The sequence below is a fragment of the Cynocephalus volans genome, chromosome 8 (assembly GCF_027409185.1).
Source record: "Cynocephalus volans isolate mCynVol1 chromosome 8, mCynVol1.pri, whole genome shotgun sequence".
NCBI classification, from domain to species: Eukaryota; Metazoa; Chordata; class Mammalia; order Dermoptera; family Cynocephalidae; genus Cynocephalus; species Cynocephalus volans.
The window spans coordinates 57,316,232-57,342,784 of NC_084467.1; the positions used below are offsets into that span (position 1 = coordinate 57,316,232).

General features: G+C 39.3%; 2 protein-coding genes across 3 annotated transcripts in view; one reads left to right on the forward strand and one right to left on the reverse strand.

The window, feature by feature from the left end:
* Nucleotides 1-23,130, reverse strand: part of DNAI4 (dynein axonemal intermediate chain 4) — a 126,026-nt gene extending 102,896 nt beyond the window's left edge. Inside the window, exons 1-2 of the mRNA XM_063105770.1 lie at nt 22,970-23,130; nt 2,998-3,175 (exon numbers count right to left, since the gene is read on the reverse strand). Coding sequence (XP_062961840.1) covers nt 2,998-3,175; nt 22,970-23,130 — 339 coding nt within the window. The remainder of the gene's footprint in view (nt 1-2,997; nt 3,176-22,969) is intronic.
* Nucleotides 23,131-23,263: 133 nt separating this feature from the next.
* MIER1 (MIER1 transcriptional regulator) overlaps nt 23,264-26,553 on the forward strand; it is a 56,500-nt gene continuing 53,210 nt past the window's right edge. Inside the window, exons 1-2 of one of the 2 annotated variants that reach the window (XM_063105332.1) lie at nt 23,264-23,392; nt 24,482-24,582. In XM_063105332.1, the coding sequence (XP_062961402.1) occupies nt 23,326-23,392; nt 24,482-24,582 (168 nt within the window). In that variant the 5' untranslated portion in view covers nt 23,264-23,325. Of the gene's footprint in view, nt 23,393-23,654; nt 23,712-24,481; nt 24,583-26,553 lie in introns of those variants that run through there. The other variant, XM_063105328.1, reaches the window with a different exon arrangement.

Sequence of the window (26,553 nt, forward strand, 5' to 3'; positions counted from 1 at the left end):
TTTTAATAGTAGCCATCATAATGGGTGTGAAGTGTTATTTCACTGTGGTTTTGATTTACATTTCCTTAATGACTAGTGATGTGTTTTTTCCATGTGCTTATTGTCTATTTTTATATCTTATTTGTAGAAATATCTATTCAAGTCCTTTGCCCGTCTTTAAATTGGGCTGTTTTTTGTTGCTGTTAATTTGTAGGAGTTCTTTATATATTCTGGATATTAATTCCTTGTCAGATATATGATTTGCATACCATTCCTGTGGGATGCCTTTTCACTGAGTCATTTGATAAATTTTGGTATAGTCCAATATATCTATTTTTTCCTTTGCTGCATGTGCTTTTGGTGTCATACCCCCCAAAATCATTGCCAAATCCAATAGCATAAAGCTTTTTCCCTGTTTTCTTCTAAGAGTTTTATAGTTTTAGTGCTTATTACCTTTAGGTCTTCTATCCATTTTGAGTTTATTTTTGTATATGATGTAAGGTAAGTGTCCAACTTCATTCTTTTGCATATGGATATTCAGTTTTCCCAACACTATTTTTTGACAAGACTGTCCTTTTCCCAGTGCATAGTCTTGCCATCCTTGTTAAAAATTATTTGAGCATACATGTGAGGGTTTACTTCTGTGCTCTCTATTCCATTGGCCTATATGTCTATATTTAGAACCACACCGTTTTGATTACTATTGATTTGTAATTCATTTTGAAATAAAGTCTAAGACTTCCAACTTTGTTCTTATCCAAGATTTGGGCTATGTGGGATATCTTGATAGTCCATATGAATTTTAGGATGGGATTTTCTATTTCTGAAAAAAATGTCATTGAGGTTTTGATAAGGATCGTACTGAATCTATAGATCACTTTGGGTAGTAATGACATCTTAACAACATTAAGTCTTCCAATCCATAACCAAGGGATGTCTTTCATTTATTGATGTCTTCTTTCATTTCTTTCAGCATGTTTTATAGTTTTCAGTATACAAATCTTTGGCCTCCCTGGTTAAGTTTATTCCTAAATATTTTATCCCTTTTGATGTTATTGTAAATGGAATCTTCTTAATTTCCTTTTTGGATTGTTCACTGTTAAAAATGCAACTGATTTTTGTGTGTTAATTTTCTATCCTGAAACTTTGTTAAGCTCATCTATTAGTTCTAACAGTGTGGCTGTATGTGTGTAATCTTTCCTGTTTTCTATATATGATCATGTCATTTGTGAAAAAAGATAATTTTACTTCTTTCTTTCCAGTTAGATGACTTTTTATTGCCTAAATGCTCTAGTTAGGTCTTCCACTGCTATGTTAGAGAAGTGGCAAAAGCAGGTATCTTTCTCTTGCTCCTAATGTTAGGGGAAAAGCCTTCAGTTTTTCACCATTAAAATACACACACACACACACACACACACACACACACACACACACACACACACATATATAAAATTATTATAATATACATAATTATATAAATATTTAATGCATTAGTATGTGAAAATACATATTTGTTTCTTTACTGAAATTACAATAGGGTTGTTTTTAATTTGGGGCTATTATACATAAAGTTGCTATAAACATTCATATATATATCTCTTCATATAAACATATACCTTCTTTTCCCTTGGGTAAATACCTAGAAGTGGAATAGCTGAAATATATAGTAGGTATATGTTTAATATTTAATAACCTGCCAAATTGTTTTCTACTTTCCTTATCTACCAGCAGTATATGAAATTTCCTTCATATATTTGTCAACACTTGGTATTGTCAGTCTTTTAATTTTAGCCATTCTACTAGGTATGAAACAGTAGTTCATGGTTTTAATTTGCATTTACTTAATGACTAAAGCTGATTATCTTTTCATGTGCTCATTTATCATTTGTATATCTACTGTGGGGAAGTGTTTGTTGAAATATTTTGTTCTCTTTTTTTTAATTGAGTTGTCAATATTGCTTTGAGGATTGTTTATATATTTTAGTTACAAATACTTTATCAGATTATGCTTTGTAAATAATTTTTCCCAGTGTATGGATTTTCTTTTCATTCTGCTAGTAGTGTCTTTCAAAGAGCAGAAGTTTCAATTTTGATGAAGTCTAATTTACCAGTTTTATGAACTGTGCTTTTAATGTTCTAAGAAATGCCTAACCCATTCAAAGTTATATATTATATACTTTTCTGTATATATGTTATACTTTGATTAAAAATTTTAAAAAATCAACTCTTAGTTATGTTTTCTAAAAAGACAAAATAACCCACTTTATGACAATTAATTTTATATTTTCAAGAGTACCTTGCTGAGAAGAATGGATTATAGCTGTAGTATATTAGTTATAATACCATAAGCAACAGTTCTTAAGGTCGAGATGTATTGATCCGATTCTGTTGCTTATAACATAAATACCTGAAACTGGGTAATTTGTAAAGAAACAATATTTGTTGCTTACAGGTTTGGAGGCTGGGAAGTCCAAAGTCTAAGTAACACATCTGGTGAAAGCCTTGTTGGTGGGTAGTGACTCTTCACAACAAAGCAGGGTGTCATATGGCAGATAGCAGAAGAGAGAGACTAATCTTCTCACTGGCTCCTCTTTTAAAGCCCTCAGAACCATACCCATGACCATTATTAAGGGATTAAGCCATTCACAAGGACACAGTCCTCACAAATCTGATCACCTCTTTAAGACCCCACCTTCCAATTACCATAATAGGATTTCTCACCCTCTTAACATTGTCAGTGGGGATTAAGCTTCTAATACATAAAACTTGAGAGACAATTCAATCCACAGCAGTAGACTTTCCTCTTTCCACTCTAATATTCTTATTATCAATAACTAGTTACAGGAGCCAACTGCCAATATTATGTTCTAAGCAATGTTATGCCATAACAACTAACAAATCGATACCTCAAAATTAGAAGTAATTATTTGAAAGAAGTACATTTTCTATTTTTAACATTCCAATCAAGTTTTTCATGATGTTATTTTTAAATAAACTCAGAAATCTAAAGAATATTACCTGTGCTATCTTTGTGCTAGCAATATTCATTTTTTCTATTGTTTTCAACTCAGGTGGAATAAGCATGGTTTTTGACATAGCCATTCTGCTTTGATTTGCACCAATATATCCTTTCATTGGAGGTCCTTTTATTGTGCCAGTAAAGCTAATAGACTTCTTTGGTTGTGTGCTACTGTTCCTATATAAGGAAAAAAATATATAATACAGAGGATCCAGGATTGGGGAAAAAAAAAAATCAACCAATGATAAAAAAGCAGACATTCATTTAGGAACATGAACAATCAGCATGTAACAAGAAATAATAATAAATACTCTAGAGCTTATTATGTATAAGCATAGTTCTAAAGAGTTTACATGCATTATGTCACTTTTTCCTCACCACAACTCTAAGAGGTTTCTATTATTATTATTTTATAGAACATTACAGAGGCTTAAAGGGAAACATTTCTATTAGAGTTGAGATTTGAACCCAGGCAGTCTGATCCAAAGTCTGCACTGACTTCTCTGGGTATTAGTTTCCTTATGTGTAAAATGGAGATGATAATAGTACCTAACTCATAGGTTATTATGAGGATTAAATGAATTAATTTATGTATTATGTTTAAGAAGTACTAGGCACATAATAAACACCAATGAGTGTACAGTGTAGTTACACAGGCAGATCTAAACATGATTAATAAAACCTAAGAATATCATGTTCCCTATTAAAAATTATATAATTATAAATTATAGAATTAGTAATTATTATACAATTATATAATTTTAAATATTTTAATAATTATATAATTTTTAAATAATAATTAAAAAATATATAATTAGAATAGGAAGAGAAGTTATAATCAAAATATTTGTATCCAGGAGAAAAAATATTATTTCACTTGGATTTACTCTTAAATTGCTTAAGACAAGGACCTACCTTATCATTTTATTCATTCTACTACTCCATACTATGGATTTCTATAAAATGAGGATTATCTTCCCTTAGATTATAAAAAGGAAATATGCTTCCAAAGAAAACATTTTTAATAATATGTTTACTTTTTAAATCATAGAAGATCAGACAAGAATAAATATTTTTAAATGACATCAATCAATCCAGTTTTCATGTTTCTTTTTTCTTCATAGAACTTATCACTACTTGACATTGCTTGTTTTTGTCTATTCCTCATTACTCTACAATCGTATATACATCAGGAACTTTGTCTTGCTAGTTGCTGTATCCCTAGCACCCAGCACAGTGCCTAGTGGGCACTAAATAAATATTTTTTATTTTTTCTAAACGTGAGTAAATGAATTTCATTTCTGCACTATTTCAAATTTACATTCTTACATATCCTACCTTATCCTCCTTCCTTAAGTCTCTAAAGGATTTTATCCCCAACAAGTCTAAGAAAATAAAAGTATACTCCTTCAAATTATTTTTCCACTTTCTTTAAATTCTTTTTCTGTCTCCTACAAACTCATCTCAATCACTCCTCATCCTTTTTTTTCTCTTTCAGTAAAAGGGTTGCCATTATTATCTAAGACTCATGTTTCATCTGTTCTCTGAAACCTGTCTCTTACAGCTTTCTTGGGGACTCTTCTCCATGAATGATTCCAGGTCTCCTAAATCTTATTTCCTTCTGTCTTTTTCCCATGAGCATATAATTATGCTCCAGTCATACCCTCAACTTCAAAATCCTTCCTTTTGCTATGTCTTCCTCTACCTATTACTTTGTCTCTCCTTCCTTTCACAGTTCAACTTCTTAAAGTACTAGTCAATAATACTGTTTACTTCCCTACTCCTCTTATTTGTTACAAAAATCACTGCAGTCTAGCTCTACCCTCTCCCTCTCCTACTGCATGGACTATTTTTATTAAAAGCACCTAATCCTTCAAATTGTTGAATCCAAGTGACTCTTTTCAGTACTTATCTTTATAGCATCTGACAGCTGACCATTTCCCCTTCTTAAAATCGACTTCTCAAACTTGTTTCTGTGACATCTCTGTCTCCTATTCTTCAACCTTCTCAGACCTCTACTCACCTAAACCTTCCATTTTCTACCAATTAGTCAGTACCTATTTTAGATTTTTCTTCTTTCTCTACTAAATCCAGAATCTAGAATTCATCAATTGAATCATTCTTTTGCCATTACCTTCAACTCTCTTGAATTTTTTTCTCCTTGATCTTTTGCCCTACTATCTTTACAAAATCCAGTCCTACCATCCTATTTTTCCTTTAAGTTCCTCTTTTGCAAACTACACTTAGGCTCAAACCTGTTCTCTATTCTCTCACTATATAAGCTATTCCTGAGTAAATTTACCAAAATCCATGGTTTCAATGACCACGTATATTCCACTTCCTTATGGCAGTTGTAGTCAGTACCACCTCCCTTCTCCTATCCTCTGAAGACTTTATATTCCAAATCACTGGCTCTCTCTCAAATACTACTCCTGGATTTTTTTGGGGGCGGGAGGGGGCTGGCTGGTGACAGGGATCAAACCCTGGACCTTGGTGTTACCAACACCACACTCTGACCAACTGAACAACAGCAACTGGCCAGCCCTAATTCTTGACTACAGTATTTCAATATTCATGAAGGTAATCCTTCTAATAGCTTGACATCTTAGCTCCTTGAAATCTTCTCACATAAAAGATCTTACCCACATTGCTACTTCAGCCACTTACTCCCATGGTCATATACCTGATCTTGTCTTTAGCAAGGTCAACCCCACTTCCTATTTTTCCAGTTTGTACACTCTTAAACTCTGACTTCTGGGTTTTTTGCTTGTTTTTGGGTTTTGGCAGCTGTCTGGCATAGAGATCTGAATTCTCGACACTGCTGTTATAACACCACACTCTAACCAACTGAGCTAACTAGCCAGGCTTAACCTCCAACTTCAGCTTTCCTTCAACCCTATTATGACCTTCAAGCCCTTGATTCTACCATGTTTTACTCCCTTGCCTGCCCCTCTCATGCCATCTCTTCCCTCTTGAGCTTAAGGTTAATTATTATAATCACTCTTTACTTAAATTCTCACCCCCCATTTCCCTTCTTTTATTTCACTGTACTTGCTACAAAACCAAAACCACGGTTAATTCCAATCACCCTCTTACTTTCAGCCTGTGCCTGTGTATTAATTATGTTTTTACCTTCTGTAAACTTGGTGTTTTAACATCTGCCCTATATGCATAAGCCAGACAAACCTTGTTCTGAACAACTGGATAATATGCCTAAATTACTTTGCCTTGACCTCCTGGCTCCCTCCCCTGCCCCCTCTCCCCCAGGTGGATTCCTTTTCCCAGGTGTGCACTTTTCAAATACAAACAACCAATCCAGAGTCCACACCCCCAATCACCTCCTTTATAAAGCTCTCACACTCTGGGTCACTAAACCTACCCTAATCACCACACAGCCAAGTGCCTGACGAATAGTGACAGCCCCTATACCCATCACCCAAAATTCAAAGTAGCCAATCTTGAGCCTGCCTCACCTAGTTCCTGCAAGAAACCACAATAAAGGCTCTTGCCCACAATCCCCTCCCTCCCAATTCCTCTCCATCTTTACAGACCTCAGTGCTGCCCCATGCTTCCCTATGTAGTGGTGTGCCCCCTCCTCATTGAAACTGTAATATTTTTTCAGTGGCAGTCATCTGATCTATTGGCCTTATGGAACCTCAAATTTTAGATAGATACACTAGATTTTAACTTAATCTGTGTGATGGGAAGATTGAATAGTTTGGTGAGGGCCCTCACCATGGGTCCAGCTGTGTGTGGTTTTAGCACATCCTTTGTAAGCAAATTGTGTGTGTGTGTGTAGTTAGGGCACATGCATGCCAATGTATCTTTTTAGTTTTGTTGCTATTCCTGTGTTTGAGAGAGAGAGAGAGAAAGAGAGAGAGAGAGAGAGAAGTTTTAGTGAAGCAGGTGGGTGGGCATCTGCCCTGCACAGCCATGCTTTCCAACCTACAGCTTCCAAGGACCTTTTGGCCAGTTACCTAGCTCACAGACCTGCGTGAAGGGGTCTGGTGGCCCAGCCTGGCATATGAAGGGCTTGTGACGCAGTCTGTGAATGGGGTTGAGGTGTATGGGAGCTCCAGACCCAGCCTTAGCTTTACAATCAGCCCAGTCAGTGCAGTATTACCGGCAGGTAAAAGAGCCCAACAACTAGTGTGGTTGCCTAGCTAGGCAATTGGTGTCACAAACAGGATTAAGAGTGCTACAACTGGCGATGTCAACAGGATCCCAGACATTAGCAGTAGCGCCACAATTTGGTGTAGTCAGCAGGATTCTGAGCAGGTACAGGAGAGGAAAGCCTTTGCAAGTAAGAGGAAATGTGGCTACTTGTGAATATGCTCTGCCCTATGGCCACCTTCCTTTTGACTGGGATCTGGTTGCTGCATAGCATACTGCAAGGCACCACAGACCAGGCACTAAGGCAGGAAACCCCTTGGGAAGGGGAGGAAATGTGGCTGTCCTTGAGCACGTGGTGCGCGGTGGCCACTTTTCTGCTGACTGGAGCCTGGCTATTGCTCACTATGCTGCAAACTGATCAAGATTTGTGGCAGAAAGCAGAGTTGTTGGAAGCATGGATGAATGTCCTGGAGCACAACATGCAGCGACTGGCCACTCCTCATGCCTCTCACACCAGGGAAGATGACCAATACAGTGGTGAGCTGGGGAAACCGTGCGTCTCCAGGCATGACCTGTTGTGCACAAGAAATTGAGACAGTAAAGCAGCACAAACAGGGAGAGCCCCTGGCAGCTCCAGCTATGGGATCTAGGGGTAGATGGTGTAAAGTGCTTTAGAGACTATGTAGTAAACGCATGTTGCATTTGTCTGAAGGCAAATTGCTTAGAGGGTGCCACCTAAACCTGATAGCCAGCCAGGTGTCATAAAACCCAAGAAAAGAGTGCCACATGCAGATGGGCAGATGACCTAAGGACGGGTGCCCCTGCAGAATTTCAAGTATGTTTTCACCTGGTGAAAAGGTGGAAAAGTTACTCTCCATTACTACATGCCTGTCTCTGTGGCAGTGGTTACAGAATAGCTGCAGATATGCACAGGGGCAGAGCAGCCACTCCTCGATGGACTGGGAAAATGCAGCTGTTTGAACTGTGTGGGCAAATGCTGCAAAACTGCCTGAGACTGAGTGAATAGCCAGTGTAAGCCAAGCTGATTGAAGTAATTCAAAAGCCAGAATACAAAGGGAAGCAGAGTATAAAGAATTGGAAAATTTGCAGCCTGGCCATTCCGTTAAAAGTAGAGAGCTGGAGAAAAATGCAAGGGTGAAGCACTTAAACTGTTTGCTAAAGACATTATCTTGAAGATGAGGCAGCCAGATGCTAACAGCTAAGACAATGGGGAGAAAAGTCTTAAACGCATTTGAGAAGTCTGGAAGGGTGCCCCACCCATCACAGGCCCTGAGGGCATTGGAGAAGTTTGGGAAAGTGCCCCTCCCATCTTAGGAGGACTGAGTCTTCCTGGAGCACAGACCTGGGGCACTGCTGCTCTCGGCAAACTGCTCCCTGCATCCCAGCCACTCTGGCTGGAGTAATCCTGCCTCAGCACCTCTGAAGAGCAAAAGCAGAAAACCTCGATGGCGTTCAGGTTGTGTTAAGTTTGCAGGCAGCAGTATGTGAGAGCAGTGGAGGCGTGGCAGCCTCCACCTAGATTTCGGAAGATGTATGAATAAGCTGGGAGACTCAGGCAGAGACCTGCTGCAGGGGTGGAGCCACTGTGGAGGTCATCTACGGAGCAATATGGAGCAGAAAAGTGGGACCAGAGCCCCCACAGTGAACCCCCACTGAAGAAATGTCTAGTGGAGCCAGGATGGTGGGACTGCTACCAGGAGCCCAGAACTGTGGGGCTGCTGGCAGAGTGCAGTGCTGGCCTGGAAAAGCCATGGGCACCAGGGCAGCACAATGGGCTATACCTGGTGAAGCTGTAGGAGTGAGGTTGCCCAATGCTTTGGGGATCCAGGTGCCCCAGTGTGCTTAATGTTTGCCCTGTTTGGGTTTTGGATTTGTTTGGGGACTGTTTTTCTTCTCTGTTCCTCCCTTCTGGAATGGGAATATGTACCCAATGTCTCTTCCACTGTATCTTGGAAGTAGATAAACTTGTTTTTGACTCTTCACAGGTTCACGGCTGAAAGGAGTTTTGCCTTTAGTCTCAGATGAGACTTTGGACTTTTGAGTTGGTGCTGCAACAAGCTAAAGACTTTTGGGACTGGGATGGAATGTGTAATATGTAAATGTAAGGGTCATTTATCCTCGCCAAGGGAACATCAAGGAAGATTCTGAAGGTGTAGATTGTACAGCGAGGACCCTGAAGGGGTGGATTGTTGGGAAAATACAATAGCTTGGTCAGGGCCCTCACCTCAGTCCAGTTGGGTGTGGTTTTAGCACATTCTTTGTAAGCAAATTGTGTGTGTGTGGAGTTAGTGTGCATGCACACCAATGTATACTTTTAGTTTTGTTGCTATTCTTGTGTTCTTGAGAGAGCGAGAGGGGGGAGAGAGAGAGAGAGAGAGGGGTAAAGAGGAGCTTTAGTGAAGCAGGCAGGCGGGCATCTGCCTTGGGCATCTGCCCTGCACAGGCATGCTTTCCAACCTATAGCTTCCAAGGACCTTTTTGCTAGTTACCTAGCTCACAGACCTGCATGAAGGGGTCTGGTGACCCAACCTGGCATATGAAGGGCTTGTGACACAGTCTGTGAATGGGTTTGAGGGGTCTGGGAGCTCCAGACCCAGCCTTAGCTTTACAATCAGCCCAGTTGGTGCAGGATACCATAAGGTAAAAGAGCCCGATGACTAGCATGGTTGCCTAGCTAGACCTGGAGTCACAAACAGGATTAAGAGCACTACAATTGACAATGTCTACAGGATTCCAGACATTAGCAGTAGTGCCACACTGTGCAACTATGTGAAGCTGGGGAAAAAAACAAAAACACTCAACCATGATGACAGGTCTTGAGTTAAATTATGGATCATTAATTTAATCTGGGTACTTAATGTGCCAGCAACCTATATTTTCTTGGTTCATTTTCTTCTATACTCCCAAAGCCATTATTTTATATCTTCTCTTTCCTCAAATATCAACACCTCCTTTCTCATTTTTACTTTCAGCTTAAATGAGAAAACTGCATCACATACTCCCACTGTCAAATCTATGCATCTGCCTGTGTCTGCCTATATTCTCTCTTTCTTTCCTGTTTCTCTGGATGAATTATGTATTATTTTAGTTTAGGACAATCCCTCTACACATGCACTAGATTCCATTCCTTTTGTGCCTACTGAAGGACATTGCTCTAGCAATTCTCTCTCTCCTGCATCACAAGTTTTCTCGCTCTACTGGATTATTCACTTCAGCATGTAAACATACTGTTATATCTCCCATCTTAAATGAACTAAAACCTTATCTGGACTCGATCTATCCCTGCAGGTACAAATTATTCATCTTTCCTTTAATATTCTTTGTGTCCAAATTGAAGAGGACCAACAATTAACAGCATAAACAGTAGCCAATACCATAGACATCTCAATTTGGTTCAGCTTACACAATTTTGACTGAAAAATTACAGCTGAGCAAATTTTCTACTTGATGAATGCCAAAACTATTATGCCTAGATCAGCTGCAGAGAAGAGCAGAGCTTTCAATGGAACTTTTAAGTAAGCTGGATCAAGATCCTGAAGCATCTCTTTGAAGAACTGTTAACAGGAGATGAAACACGGCTTTACCAGAATGATCCGCAAAACAAAGCACAATCAAAGCCACGGCTACCAAGAGGTGGAAGTGATACAGTCAAAGCAAACTTCATGGCAAAAGTTTTTTTGGGATGCTTAAGGTATTTTGCTTGTTGACTTTCTGGAGGACTGAAGAATGACAACATCTGCTTATTATGAAAGTGCTTGGAGAAAGTTAGCCAAAGCTTTAACATAAAAACACCTGGGAAAGCTTCACCAGAGTTCTTCTCCACCATGACAATGCTCCTGCTCAACAAATAAGGGCAGTTTTGTGACAATTGCGATGGGAGATCATTAAGCATCCACCTTACAGTCCTGATTTGGCTCCTTCTGACATCCTTTTTCCCCTCATTTTAAAAAAATCTTTTATTTATTTATTTTTTAAAAATTTTTTTCTTAATTTTATTTTGTCAATATACAATGTGGTTGATAATTGTTGCCCATTACTGGAACCTCCCTCCCTCCTCCATCTCCCCCCTCCCACCCAACAATGTCCTTTCAGTTTGCATGTCGTACCAACTTCAAGGAATTGTAGTTGTTATGTCCTCCCCCCCTCCGTGGTTTGTGTGTGTGTGTGTGTGTGTGTGTGTGTGTGTGTGTGTGTGTGTGTGTGTGTGTGTGTGTGTGTGTGTGTGTGTGAATTTATTTATTTATTTTTAGCTCCCACCAATAAGTGAGAACATGTGGTATTTCTCTTTCTGTGCCTGACTCGTTTCACTTAATATAATTCTCTCAAGGTCCATCCATGTTGTTGCAAATGGCAGTATTTCATTCGTTTTTACAGCTGAGTAGTATTCCATTGTGTAGATATACCACATTTTGCGTATCCACTCATCCGATGATAGACATTTGGGCTAGTTCCAACTCTTGGCTATTGTAAAGAGTGCTGCGATGAACATTGGGGAACAGGTATACCTTTGACTTGATGATTTCCATTCCTCTGGGTATATTCCCAGCAGTGGGATAGCTGGGTCATATGGCAAATGTATCTGCAATTGTTTGAGGAACCTCCATACCATTTTCCATAGAGGCTGCACCACTTTGCAGTCCCACTAACAATGTATGAGAGTTCCTTTTTCTCCGCAACCTCGCCAGCATTTATCGTTCAGAGTCTTTTCGATTTTAGCCATCCTAACTGGGGTGAGATGGTATCTCAGTGTAGTTTTGATTTGCATTTCCCAGATGCCGAGTGATGTTGAGCATTTTTTCATATGTCTGTTGGCCATTTGTATATCTTTCTTAGAGAAATGCCTACTTAGCTCTTTTGCCCATTTTTTAATTGGGTTGCTTGTTTTCTTCTTGTAAAGTTGTTTGAGTTCCTTATATATTCTGGATATTAATCCTTTATCAGATGTATATTTTGCAAATATTTTCTCCCACTCTGTTGGTTGTCTTTTAACTCGGTTAAATGTTTCTTTAGCTGTGCAGAAGCTCTTTAGTTTGATATAATCCCATTTGTTTATTTTTCTTTTGGTTGCCCGTGCTTTTGGGGTCATATTCATGAAGTTTGTGTCCAGTCCTATTTCCTGAAGTGTCTCTCCTATGTTTTCTTTAAGAAGTTTTATTGTTTCAGGGTGTATGTTTAATTCTTTAATCCATTTTGAGTTGACCTTAGTGTATGGTGAAAGGTATGGGTCTAGTGTCATTCTTCTGGATATCGATATCCAGTTCTCCCAGCACCATTTGCTAAAGAGGCAATCTCTTTCCCAGCATATAGGCTTGGTGCCTTTGTCAAAGATCAGATGGCTGTGGGTATGTGGGTTGATTTCTGGATTCTCTATTCTATTCCATTGATCAGTGTGTCTGTTTTTATGCCAGTACCATACTGTTTTGGTTATTATAGCTTTGCAGTATAGCTTAAAGTCAGGTAGTGTTATGCCTCCAGCTTTATTTATTTTGCTCAGCATTGCTTTGGCTATGCGTGGTCTTTTATTGTTCCATATAAATGTCTGCATAGTGCTTTCCATTTCTGAGAAAAATGCCAGTGGAATTTTGATGGGGATTGCATTAAACTTGTATATCACTTTGGGTAGTATGGACATTTTCACTATATTGATTCTTCCAATCCAAGAGCATGGGATATCTTTCCATTTTCTTGTATCCTCTCTAATTTCTCTCAGCAGTGGTTTATAGTTCTCATTACAGAGATTTTTCACAGCCTTAGTTAACTCAAGGTCTAAGTATTTTATTTTTTTGATGGCTATTGTAAATGGGCAGGCTTTCTTGATTTCTCTTTCTGCATGTTCACTATTGGAGAAAAGAAATGCTACTGATTTTTGTGTGTTGATTTTGTATCCTGCTACTGTGCTGAAATCATTTATCACCTCCAAGAGTTTTTTTGTAGAGGCTTTAGGCTGTTCCATATATAGGATCATGTCATCTGCAAACAGGGACAATTTGACTTCATCTTTTCCGATCTGGATGCCCTTTATTTCCTTTTCTTCTCTGATTGCTCTGGCTAGTACTTCCAACACTATGTTGAATAGGAGTGGTGAGAGTGGGCATCCTTGTCTAGTTCCTGTTCTTAAAGGAAAAGCTTTCAGCTTTTCCCCATTCAGGATGATATTGGCAGTGGGTTTATCATATATGGCTTCAATTATGTTGAGATACTTTCCTTCTATGCCTAACTTATAGAGGGTCTTTGTCATGAATGAGTGTTGAATTTTATCAAATGCTTTTTCAGCATCTATAGAGATGATCATATGGTCCTTGTGTTTGAGTTTATTAATATGGTGTATCACATTTATTGATTTCCGTATGTTGAACCAAACTTGCATCCCTGGAATGAATTCCACTTGATCGTGGTGAATAATTTTACGTATATGTTGTTGTATTCTGTTTGCTAATATTTTACTGAGGATTTTGCATCGATATTCATCAACGATATCAGCCTGTAGTTTTCTTTTTTGGTTATATCTTTACCTGGTTTTGGTATCAGGATGATGTTTGCTTCATAGAATGAGTTTGGGAGATTTGCATGTTTCAATCTTTCGGAATAGTTTGTAAAGAATCGGTGTTAATTCCTCTTTGAATGTTTGGTAAAATTCTGCTGTGAATACATCTGGTCCTGGGCTTTTCTTTGTTAGGAGCTTTCTGATAACAGCTTCAATCTCCTTTATTGTTATTGGTCTGTTCAGATTTTCTACATCTTCATGGCTCAGTTTTGGGAGCTTGTGTGTGTCCAGAAATTTATCCATTTCCTCCAGATTTTCAAACTTGTTGGCATATAGTTGTTTATAGTAGTCTTGAATGATTCCTTGTATTTCAGATGAATCAGTTGTAATATCACCTTTTTCATTTCTAATTTTTGCTATTTGAATCTTCTCTCTTCTTTTTTTTGTTAGCCATGCTAATGGTTTTTTCAATTTTATTTATCTTTTCAAAAAACCAACTTTTTGATTCATTGATCTTTTGTATTGTTTTCTTGGTTTCAATTTCATTAAGTTCTGCTCTGATCTTAATGATTTCTTTCCGTCTGCTAACTTTAGGTTTGGATTGTTCTTGTTTTTCAAGATCTTTAAGGTGAAGTGTTAGGTTGTTCACTTGCCATCTTTCCATTCTTTTGAGGTGAGCATTTAATGCAATAAATTTCCCCCTTAACACTGCTTTTGCAGTATCCCACAGCTTTTGGTATGATGTATTATTATTTTCATTAGTTTCAATAAATTTTTTGATTTCCTGCTTGATTTCTTCTTGGATCCATATGTCATTAAGTAGAATGCTGTTTAATTTCCATGTGTTTGTATAGTTTCCAGAATTTCATTTGTTATTGATTTCTAGTTTTAATCCATTATGGTCTGAGAAAATACATGGGATAATTCCAATTTTTTTGAATTTGTTAAGACTTGATTGTGACCTAATATGTGATCTATCCTGGAGAATGATCCATGTGCTGATGAGAAGAATGAATATTCTGAGGTTGTTGGATAGAATGTTCTGTAGATATCTACCAAGTCCAATTGGTCTAGAGTATTGTATAGATCTTGTGTTTCTCTGCTGATTCCTTGCCTAGATGATCTGTCTAATATTAACAGTGGGGTGTTCAGGTCCCCTGCTAGTATGGTAGTAGTGTCTATTTCCTTCTTTAGGTCTAATAGAGTTCGTTTTATAAATCTGGCTGCTCCAACATTGGGTGTGTACATACTTATGATTGTTATGTCTTCTTGATGGATCAGTCCTTTTATCATTAAGCAGTGTCCCTCATTGTCTCTTTTTATGGTTTTTAGTTTAAAGTCTACTTTGTCAGATATGAGAATAGCTACTCCAGCTCGTTTTTCTATTCTGTTTGCATGTTAAATCTTTTTCCATCCTTTCACTCTTAGTCTATGTGAATCTTTATGGGTGAGGTGGGTCTCTTGAAGGCAGCATACAGTTGGGTCCTCCTTTTTAATCCAGTCAGCCAGTCTGTGTCTTTTGATTGGGGAATTTAAGCCTTTTACATTAAGAGTTGTTATTGAAAAGCATTGATTTATTCCTAGCATTTTATTGATTGTTGTTTGTTTGTCTTAGGTGTCTTTTGTTCCTTGCTTTCTGATTTAGTTTGTTTTCTGTGTTTGTTGGTTCCTTAGGATGTAGATAACATTTTTGTTTGTTTGTTTTCTCTTCATGAATGCCATTTTTATTATACTAGTGAGTTTTGATTTTTCTTGGGTTTTTATGGCAGTGGTAGTTATTTTTCAGGAACCAAACCCAGTACTCCCTTGAGAATTTCTTGTAAGGGTGGTCGTGTGGTAGTGAACTTCCGCAGTTTTTGTTTGTCTGAGAAATATTCTACTTGCCCTTCATTTCGGAAGGATAGCTTTGCAGGGTAGAGTATTCGTGGCTGACAATCTCTGTCTTTTAGTATTTTGAATATATCATCTCTTTCCTTTTTGGCTTTTAGGGTTTGTGATGAAAAGTCTGATGTTAGCCTGATTGGGGCTCCCTTATAAGTCATTTGAGGCTTCTCTCTTGCAGCTTTTTAGATTCTCTCTTTGTCTTTGAGTTTTGCCAATTTGACTATAACATGTCTTGGAGAAGACCTTTTTGGGTTGAATACATTTGGAGATCATTGAGTTTCCAGGATCTGAAGATTTGTGATTTTTCCTATACCTGGGAAGTTTTCTGCCACTATTTTGTTGAATATGTTTTCAATGCAATCTCCTTTTTCCTCCCCTTCTGGAATACCCATGACAAGGATATTTGAGCACATAAGGTTGTCTGATATCTCTCTCAGATTTTCTTCAATGCCTTTGGTTCTTTTTTCTTTTTTTTTTTTTGTCAGCTTGTGTTATCTCAAACAGCCCATCTTCAAGTTCAGAGGTTCTCTCTTCAACTTCCACAAGTGTGCTGGTTAAACTGTCCATTGTATTTTTTATTTCGCTGAATAACTTCTTCAGTTCGGCGAGTTCTGCTACATATTTTTTCAGGGCACTGATTTCCTTGTACATTTCCTCTTTCAGGTCCTGTATACTTTTCCTCGTTTCATCATGATGTCTAGCTGAGTTTTCTTGTATCTCATTCAGTTTCCTTAGAATTATCACTCAAAATTCCTTTTCAGTCATTTCAAGGGCTTCTTGTTCTATAGGACCTATAGCTTGAGATTTATTATCTTTTGGTGGTGTAGTTTCTTGATTTTTCGTATTTCTGCTATCTTTTTATTGATGTTTATTCCTTGTGGAAGGCGGTTCACAGTTCACAGATTAGATGAAATGAGCAGAGTATCTTCTGTTCCACTGGGCAGTCTGATGCACACAGCAGGCAGACTCAGAGGAGAATCCGGGGCAGCGCGTGGAGTCCCCAGTCTGGGTGCGGCCGCCGCCCTTCGGCTCCAGCTCAGCCCGATATGTTGGGGCACCTGGGTCTGGAGGGCCCTGATGTTTGGGTGAGGAGGTGCCACCGCTGCCGCCGCCGGGTGAGGAGGCGGTACCGCTGTTGCTGCTGCTGCTCCTGCTGCTGCCGCCGCCGCCGCTGCTCTGGTGCCGGTCCGGTTCTTGCTGCAGCCGCTGAGCCTTTCACGGCAATATCCTCATGGGCCGGTGGCAGGGGGTCTTTGTCCCCCTTCCCAGGGGAAGCAGCGCCCTTCTCGGGAGCGGCACTCAGGCGATGCCGGCGGATTTTCTTCACTCTGAATCTTCTCCAGCACAGGCAAGAGCCAAATTCTGAAATGAAAGCCTCAGCGGCCACAGCGGAGATCAGAGGAAGATCTCTGGGCTGGTATTTGTGGAATGAGACCTGCAGCCTAAGGCAGAACCTCCCTAAGGGCTGGACAAGTAGACTACAGCCTGAGTTGCTGTGGCACAACCGAAGACACTCTGAGACGCCAGAAGCGTGGCCACGGGAATAAAATAGCTAGGGTAGTTACCAAACTGGCCAAGGGAGGTCTGAGGAAACCCGCTAACTGTCCCATGTGCCACGGGGCAGCACTCGCTTTCTCATCTTAAAAAAATCTTAGAGGGCATCCACTTTTCTTCATAATGTAAAATAAGACTGTGTTGATATGCTTAAATCCCAGGACCCTCAGTTCTTTAGGGATGGACTAAATGGCTGTTATCAGTGCTTACAAGTGTCTTAAACTTAATGGAGCTTATGTTGAGAAATAAAGTTTATGTTCTTTATTTTTATCTTTTAATTCCATTTTTCCCGTGAGCTTTCTGAAGTCCCCATGTATATATACTTTCTTGAATGTACTCTGATCAGGTTTTTGCCCTTATTCCACCAAAATGATTTTTACCAAAGTCTACGCACCTCCACAATACTAAATCTAATGGTCATTTGTTGTCATCCTACTCATCAACAGCATTTGACCAAACTGTTCATTCTTCATTCTTCTCTCTCTTGTTTTTTTTTTTTTTTTTTTTCCTAACTTGGATTGCAGGACATTTCCTTTACCCAGTTTCCCTACTTTTTCTGCCGTGTTCATCCTTTGACTTATTTTTTCTATCTATATTCATAGCCTAGTGAACTCATCTAATGCCATGGAGTTAAATACCATCTACATGAAAGTGATCCCCAAATATATATGTCTAACTGGACCTCTACTCTGAACCCTAGACCCATATCTCCAGCTACCTACTTGCATATCTTACTGAAATTCAGCATGTCTACAACTGAGCTCCTGACATTAACCTCTACCACCACCACCTCACCTTTACCCCATCCAGCAAATCTACTCCTTTTGAAGTCTTCCCCATTTTTGGTGAAGGCAGCTTTATCTTTCCAGTGGCTCAAGTAAAAAAAATTTCAAAATACACCCAGAATCCACCTACTTGTCAACACCCTTGTTGCCATCATTCTGGTCCAAACACTATCCTATCTCTCTTGGATTATTGCAGTCACCTTTTAACTTGTCTTCATACTTGACCTCAATCTCCTGAAGTCTATCCTCCACACAGCAACCATAGTGACCCTTCCAAACATAAGATTATACCACTACTCAGCTTGAAATCCTCCATTTGTTTCTCATTTCACTCAGAGTAAAAGCTTAAGTACTGACTATGACCGAAAAAGTACTACATGCATCCAATTAGGTCTCTGATTGCATCTTCAATAATCTCTCCCTTGTTTACTCTGCTCCAGCCATATTGGCATCCTTGATATTCATGCCAAGCTCCCTTTGCCTTCTGTCTGACCCTGGTGCTTATACATGTGCTTCCCTGTGTGGCATGCCATGCCTTCTCTTTCTATGAGTCTGTAGGTAGTAAAAAACAAAACAAAACAAAAAAACTACTTCCTTCATGACAGTCATTTCCATGTCTATGTGTCTTACCATACCTGACTGAAACAAATCTTGGGTACCCTTAAAACATAGCAGACAACTGACTTGGTAACTTTTAGTAACAATGAGACTTAAAATTTAAATTTCTTCTTCTTCTTTTTTTTTTTTTTTTGTTCTTACATTTTAAAGAACTTCCACTTATATTTTCTAAGTCAATTCTTATAACTTGTGAGATATTTAATAGCCATGTTTTATAAGTGAAAAAACTTAAACTCAAAAAGGTCTATTTAAGTGCCCAAACTCATCCCAGTATCTCACAGGCTAAGTGTTCTTGGGCAAGATTCTTAATCTTTCTTTGGTTATCCATACATTGAGGTTAATAATACTACCTGTCTCACAGAGTTAGGGTAATGATTAGTTTTTACTTACAAAGAATAAGCAGTTAAAATGTAGACATGTTCAGTTTTAGACATCTGAGTGATATCCTGGTGGAGTTGGCTGGTAGCAGGTGAAAATGCAAGGGTAAACAGAATTTCAGGGAACAGAAATGAGAGGTGGATATTCAAATTTGAGAATCTTTGCACAGAGATGATAATAAATGAACTGAATCCCAAAATAACAATCTAAAGAAACAAAGAGCCAAAAAGAGAAACTGGGGGCAGAAAAGAGGTATTTAGACTGTAATAAGTGAACTAGTAAAGTTCAGGGTTAAGGAAATCAAGAAAAATTTTAAGGAGGGGAAGATCAATATTGTCAAATGCTACAGAGAAATAGGAAATTAAGGAAGCCCACTGAATCTGGTAACTTTTGAAACCTTTAGATTACTCATTATAGATCTTTGAGTAGTTTCTATGCAGCAGTGGAGACAACAGTTTATAAGGATTAATTAAAGAGTGAACACAAAGACTTCTAGTTTCCAACTTGAAAGTCATCACTCTGCCCTCACAAAAAGAAAAAGGCTGAATAAACTTAAAATCAACAACTCTTAGATCTATCAAGGAATTGAGATCATAAGGCAAATGACTATCTCAAAAATTGGAGAGGCAGGAGAAAACAGAGAATCATAGATTATGGGAAGCAGAAACTACCACTGGAGACAGCAACTTAAAAGGCAGTTGACCAACTGCTGAAGACTGAGTGGAGATTTGCTTGAGAGATATAAACTTCTGGGGACCCAGTCTAGGGAGGCCTCCATACTTTCATGAGTTTTACCTCCATGAGCCCACCAAGTTTTCAGAATATAGATCAGAAAAAAAATTCCCTCAGTTTTCTGGCAGGCTGATGGAAAGTAACCATTCTAAAATATACACATAATGTTCTACTCTCCTTAACAAAGACCCATCCTCAACAAAAAACTATTTTACCAGAGCCTAACCAACTTGGGTTTTACCAGGGTCTAACTGACATGGGGAAAGGAAATACCTAACTCCAACCCTCTCTAGCCATCTTGTCCCTCCTAAGGAGAACACAAATAATGAGAAGCACTCATGAAGGTCACACCCCAGGCCCACTGAAGGCCCATTAAAAGACTAAGACCTAATCATTGGAATGTAGAACACTTCCTCTCCTCCCATATCTTACCACTACATCACAGGGCTCCTGTTTACAATGAAAAGAACTGCAAGTCTTATTCTCTACTTAAGAAGGAGTCCCTAGGGAAACCAAAAAAACCAGAACAGATAAAAACAAGGACTAGAGGAAACTGAAGACTTAGGCTCTTACACCTATAGCAAACAGTAAATACAGCCTAATTTCCTAGCCACACAAAAAGAAAACCTCACACTAAAGGTCTATTTCTCAGTTCATATTATCTGGTACAATATGTTAGGCTTTCAACAAAAAATTATAAGGTATTTTAAAAGGCAAAAAAACAGTGTGAAGAGACAAAGCAAACATCAGAACCAAACTTGGATATGGCAGAGATTTTATAATTCTCGACTGTGAATTTAAAATAATTATAATTAATATGCTAAGGGCTCTAATGGTAAAAGTAGATAATATGCAAGAACAGATAGGTAATGGAAACAGAGAGAAGAAAACTCTAAGAAAGAATCGAAAGGAACGTGTAAGGAATTAGAATAAAGGAAATGGGCAGAGAATTGGATAAAAGGCTTGAGGAAAGAGTCAGTGGCTATTTTTACAATGGGTGACTTGTCCAATATTGTTAAGCCAATGGGAAGGATCAAACAGGAAAAACTGGAGTGAGAAATTGGAAAATTGATAAATACATGCTTCCTGAGATCCTTTAAAAGATCAGAATTAAGTCCTAAAAGGAGGAAGACAAGAAATAACATATTAGGTCAGTCCAATAGGTTGTAAACTTTAGTGTCTGTGACTTTGTTTTAATCAGATAACATGGCTACCACAAAAAGTGAAGGTTATTCTACTTCCCATCTCCTACACCAACCTTAATAGTTAAAATACTATGAATTTGTCCTTATTTAAGAAATTCCCAAGGAAATTTTTCTAACATTCTCTCAGCTACGATGAGAGTTGTGTGACTTTTGTTTTTTAATTTACATAAATTCAACTTAATTTTACTTTGAGATATCCATACCTAAATGTGAAAACAAAAACCAGACAAGATGAGCAGTAACCAACGTTCCTAAAGTACAACATACTCATTCAATTGTTTGTTTACTCAACAAATACTGAGCACCTTCTTCATTGTAGGCAATAGAGAATACAGCAGTGAACAAAATAAAAATTTCTGCCCTCATGGAGTACCATTCCTTAGGTGAAGACAGATTAATAAACAAGTATATAATATACTTGTAGGGATAAATTTTATGGAGAAAATACAGCAAGGGTAAAGGATTGAAGCGCTAGGAGGAGGAAGTATTATTTTATGTAGGGTGGCTAGACGACATTGATTTGTTGACATTCAAAGAAGATGACTGAGTCAGGAGATTATCTGGGGGCACAATATTCCAAAGAACAGCACATGCACAGGCCCTAAAGTGGGAATATAGTATGCCTGATGTGTTGTAGAACAATATGGAGTGTAATTAGCCAAGAAGAAGAGACCAAAGTAAGATCCTGTGGTGCCCTGTAAGGATGTGAGCTTCTACTTTGAATGAAATGGGAAAAAGGGAGGGTTTTGAGCAAAAAACCACACTGATTACTACGTGGAGGGTGTTGGCAAGGAGACCATTTAGGTGGCACCAAAATGTGGCAGTGACTTACATGGGAGTGGTAGTCTGGATTTATTTTGCAGGTAGAAATGGCAAAATTGCTGATGGATGGGGTATAGAAGAGAGAAGTAGTCAAGGGTAACTCTAAGGTTTTTCACTTTAATAACGGAAAGAGTGGAATTTGCCACTTAACTGAAATGGGAAAGGCTGTAAATTGGAAAAGAGGGAGAAATAAATTGTTTTGGATATGAATTATAGGATGTCTATCAACTTCTAAGAGCAGATTTCAGTTGTGTTTTTGTTGTTTTAAATCTGTTTTCTTGGGAGAGTTCTTTGCTAGAGATAAATACTTGTGAATCATCATTATAGGTGACTTTTAAAAGCATAAGACAACAGTGAAGAGAGTAGGTTTAATGACTGACCCCTGAAACACTGCAATATTTAGTTATGGCAGAGATGAGGAGGTACCAGCAAAGTATTTTGAAAAAGAGTAGCTATTAACCAAGGGGAGAACTAGGTAGGGAAGACAGGTGTCCCAGAAACCAAATGAAGTGTTTCAAAACTCAATAAGTGGTAAACTAGATAAAAGCTGCTGATGGCCAGTTAAGAACAAAACTGTGAATCGGCCATTGCATTTGGCTGGACAGCTATTGTTGACTTTCAAAAAAGCTGTTTTGGTGGAGTGGTAGGATGGACAAAAGCCTGAGTACCACATTCAAGACAGAATGTAAGTTTTTCTCCCAAGAACTTTCAACAAGTTCCGCTGGAGAAAATTACCTGAGCTGGGGGAGATTGGAGAGGAAATGCTGAAAATTTAAGAGATAACAAAAGTGGCCTGGAAGTTTGGGAGAGCAAGTGAATGCATTAGGGAAGTTTGGTGGAACTTAGAGGACAGCACTAGGAACCATTTAAAGTCAGGAGTGAGACAAGTCGGCATAGCTGTGTGCTTTTCGCCAGTATTGTTCAATTGTTGCAGAATAATAGAACGTTGTAAGCAGGAATGAGTTTTAAGGTATGAGAGCACGGCAGAAAACACACTCTACCACAGTGCATAGGAAAACGTTCGGTTTGGTGGCTCAAAGAAGCTGAAGCGCCTGACATCTGGGCAGAGCATGACGGTATTAGGCTTGAGAGACTGCACACAGGAAAAACAAAAACAAACAAAAAACTATAAGTGCTAGGAGGAAGGGTGGTTCTAAACAAACCAGGTCTTTTCTCACAGATCGAGCACAGCAGTAAGGGTTTTAAAAAGGCTGTGCCAGGCCGAGGAAGATGGAACCATTGCCGCCTGGCAGCTTCGAGGGCTGCTCACTGACCCTGATGCAGTAAGGTTCCTTCCCAACTCCAGGGATAGGATCTTGAAGGATTCCCTCCGCGACCCGCGGGGATGGACTACGGTTTTAGCGCCGGAACTTACAACCCGAGGTTCAGCTGCTTGTGGCTGTTTGTCGGAGAGATGCGCATGGTGGCAACTGGCTGAGTGGTTGGCCACCCCTTTCCTGGCTGGCTGAGCCCCTGTACCCCAACCCCCGGCGTTAGCGGCTCGGCTGAGGCACTGGAATGTTTGCCGGGCGTCATGGAGACGGGAGAGTCTGGCTCAACAAGAGGCCGCGCGGTTGGCTGGCGGCGTGAGGCCGAGGAGGAGGGCGGAGGCGGAGGGGAGGGCAGAGGGTTGGTGGAGCAGGAGGAAGCTACGGACGACGACTGAGAGAAGGAGGCGGGCGGCCCGGGCCCCAGGCCCCTCCCAGGTTTGAGTCTCCCGGCTGCAGGCGGATGGATGGGGCTTCTTCAGGCGGTGGCGGCAGCAGCGAAGGTGGCGGCGGCAGCAGCGGGAGCGGCTGTAAGTGTAGCACCCACAAAACATCTCTCCCCTCTTACTCCTATTTGAGACAAGGGGCTCCTGAGGTGTCCTCAGTCCCCTTTCCCTCCTTCCCTTCCCCCACCACCGAGTACCGCCCGGAAGACCCTCAACTTCCGGGGAGGGGCTGCCACAGAATGCGCCTGGCGCTGTTCACTAGCGGAGCCTCGCCGGCTGCTGAAGGCGCATGCGCAGCTGCCCATCGCCGCCCATCCACTCCCAACCCTCTCTTTTTGCCTTTGCGGTGGCGGAGGCGCGGATCTTCTCTTGCGGCAGTGGCACGCTGGGAATCCGCTGCGGAGTGAGTTCTGCTCGCCCCGTTCGCTTCCGCCCCTTTCTCCTGTCAGCCTCGATCCCAGTCGGGGTGGGGCTAAGCCGACCACCCCCGTGTGGCTCCTCCTCTTTCCCCCTGTATTTCCCTCAGTTGTGTCCCAGCCCTGTGAGGCTGCTTCTCGCACTGCAGCTCCGGTGGTGAGCAGGGTCCTAGGCGAACCTGCCGCTTTTCGAAGGGAACGAGGGAGGGAAGAGAGACTCGAAGTGGGCATTACTGTGAGGGGACAAGATCCTCCCAGCCCGTGGGAGGATTCCTTGGGACAGATGCCTGCTCCCGTTTGAGTGCCTTGTTCTTTCAGCTTGTAGTGGAGAGGTCTCTGGCCTGAAGCCTGTTTGTGTTCCTCGCATGCTGTGTGACCTTGGGAGAGTCACTACTCTCTCTGGGCTTCGGTTTTCCCTATTTAAAGCTTCCTCCAAAGCTAAAACTCTAGTTCTGCAGAAAAATTCATGCAATTACAAGATCAGCCTGGCTACTTAGCCTAGATGACCCGGAGCTGACTGAACCTTCGTTCTTCAATCATGGGTGGAATGAGGCAACTTATTTATTGGGGTGCTTTTATTCTTTTACTATTGGTTAAAATTGGATGACTCATGGCTCATTAATGCTTTTCTAAAATTGTCATGGGATCATTATCCTAATTTTCGGCCATCTTTTTTAGAATGTGAGACTGAATGGTGAGCTTGTGATATCATCGTTTCTGTCTCGTTGCTACTGAGGCTCTCTTTCCTTTGATTCAGATGGTGTGGTGGCTCGATTCTCCCAGTGCCTGGCTGAGTTTCGGACGTGGTTAAGAACCAACTGGTTGAAGTTCAATGCAGACAAGACGGATGTGATGCTGGTAGGCAGTGCCACACTTGGAAATTAAGGGAGGGAAAATCCAAACTCCCTCAAATAATATAAATATTATATTACTCTTCTATGTTCCAGTGTTTAAGAACCTCTGATGGGCCAAAAATGTCCAGCATTTGGGTGAGATAAAAATAACATGTCAACAATGTAAGAAGTATAAACATAAATTTGTAATATTCTGGTTACATGGGGCCACTGGATGTAAAAATTAAGAAAAACGTAAACTGTTCTTTGAAGAACCAAAAGACTATATGTGTTTCATATATAAGGGTGGCATTAATAATAAAAATCAAACTAACAAAAAGATGATGCTGATTCTCGCATAGATGTCTGGCTTCCAAATGTAATGCATTACTGCTTTGCAAGCTGCATTCTGCCTACTAAAGTAAAGGTAAACTCAATTTATCTAAAGTGCCATTTAAAAAAATAGATTAAGTTTTTTGGTATTTAGTTATTTTCAACCAAATTAGTAATTATCCATAAATTTTTGCCTCCACCTTATGAAGATATGGTGTAGGCTATCACTTTTAAATAAAACCTTTAGGAAATAGTTTACAAAATAATCTCAAAATGGTCCTTGAAAATTATTAGATATAGAATTTGTTTTTAAAGTTTTGGATGTGTTGTATTGAGTCAACCAGCCCCAGAGTCTAAATTATTACAAGTGTTTTCTTGGTGCATTTTGAGAGGTACCTTTTTTGAGTTACATAACAGATAACGTTTATATAGTGTAGATATACATTACTTGTATTTGAATAAGGTGTTGGTACTAAATAAAAGATTATATTTCTTAGGTATATGTAAATCTCCAAAGAAGTTAATTTATTTGGTTAAAGGTATTTGTTGAAATAAAATGTGACCCTAAATGCTTTTGTTAAAAGTAAAATAATAACTCTTAGGGGTTCTTGTGTGTGTGTGCGTGCGTGTGTCTTATAGCCACTATAAAATTTTTGAATAACTCATGAATGGAGGATTCAGTAAATTGCTTTAAAATAATTCCCCAGTATAATAATAGTTTTGAGTAGCTTATGTGGTAAAAATTAATATTAGTTTGCCTGAAAATAAGAAGGCAGTTAGGTGGAGAATAGGAGCTAAAGAGGCATTTTCATTCAGGCTTTGTATAGTGATTTTTTTGTTTTGGGACATTAACCACAAACTTCACATAAAATTGGAATTAACCACACTTTTTGTTTAACTTTAATCATTTTACTATATGGTTCTAACAGAACTACCATTTTGGGTATCACATTAATTAATAACATAAAGTGTAATAATTGTAAACAGTTCATACTTAATGGTGAATTTTCTCATGCCTTTAGCTCTGTCATGTCCTGTTTTCAACTCTTCTAGTATCAGTAGCCTTTAAAAATTTATTTTTTGTTAATCTAAGTATAAATATTGACTGTTTGCATTTGAAAACAAAGGAGATATCTGTTGAATTAATCCAAAGTGCTGAAGAACTAAGGTTAATGGATGGAAGTAACAAGGAGGTACATTTTGGCTTAATAAAAAAAAGAATGTTTTAAATATTTGAGCTTTTTTGAAAAGAGCAGCCTCTTCATGAGATACAGTGAGTCACTGGCGGTGTTTAAACATAGGCAGGAAAGCCTGGTAGTAGAAGCATGATGAGGGATTCCTATCTCAGCAGGGTAGAGAATTGACTAAAGACCTCTAAAGTCCCATCCGACACTAAGATTCTATGACTAATGAATTGATCTTTACATATTTGGTACTGCAGAAGAGAAGCAAGAGTTTTGAGAAAGACTTTGCTTTTCTTAAGGTGGCTTCTGAAATTTTTAAAGATAAGTATATTACTAGAATAAAATGAGACTGGAAGTATACTGAATTCAGTAGTAGTGTGTTACCTATGACTTACAGTATCATAGCTGTTTCTCTTTACCTTTGGAATATCTGAACCTAAAAATACCACTGAACCCACATTTATAAAAAAGGGGAGGAG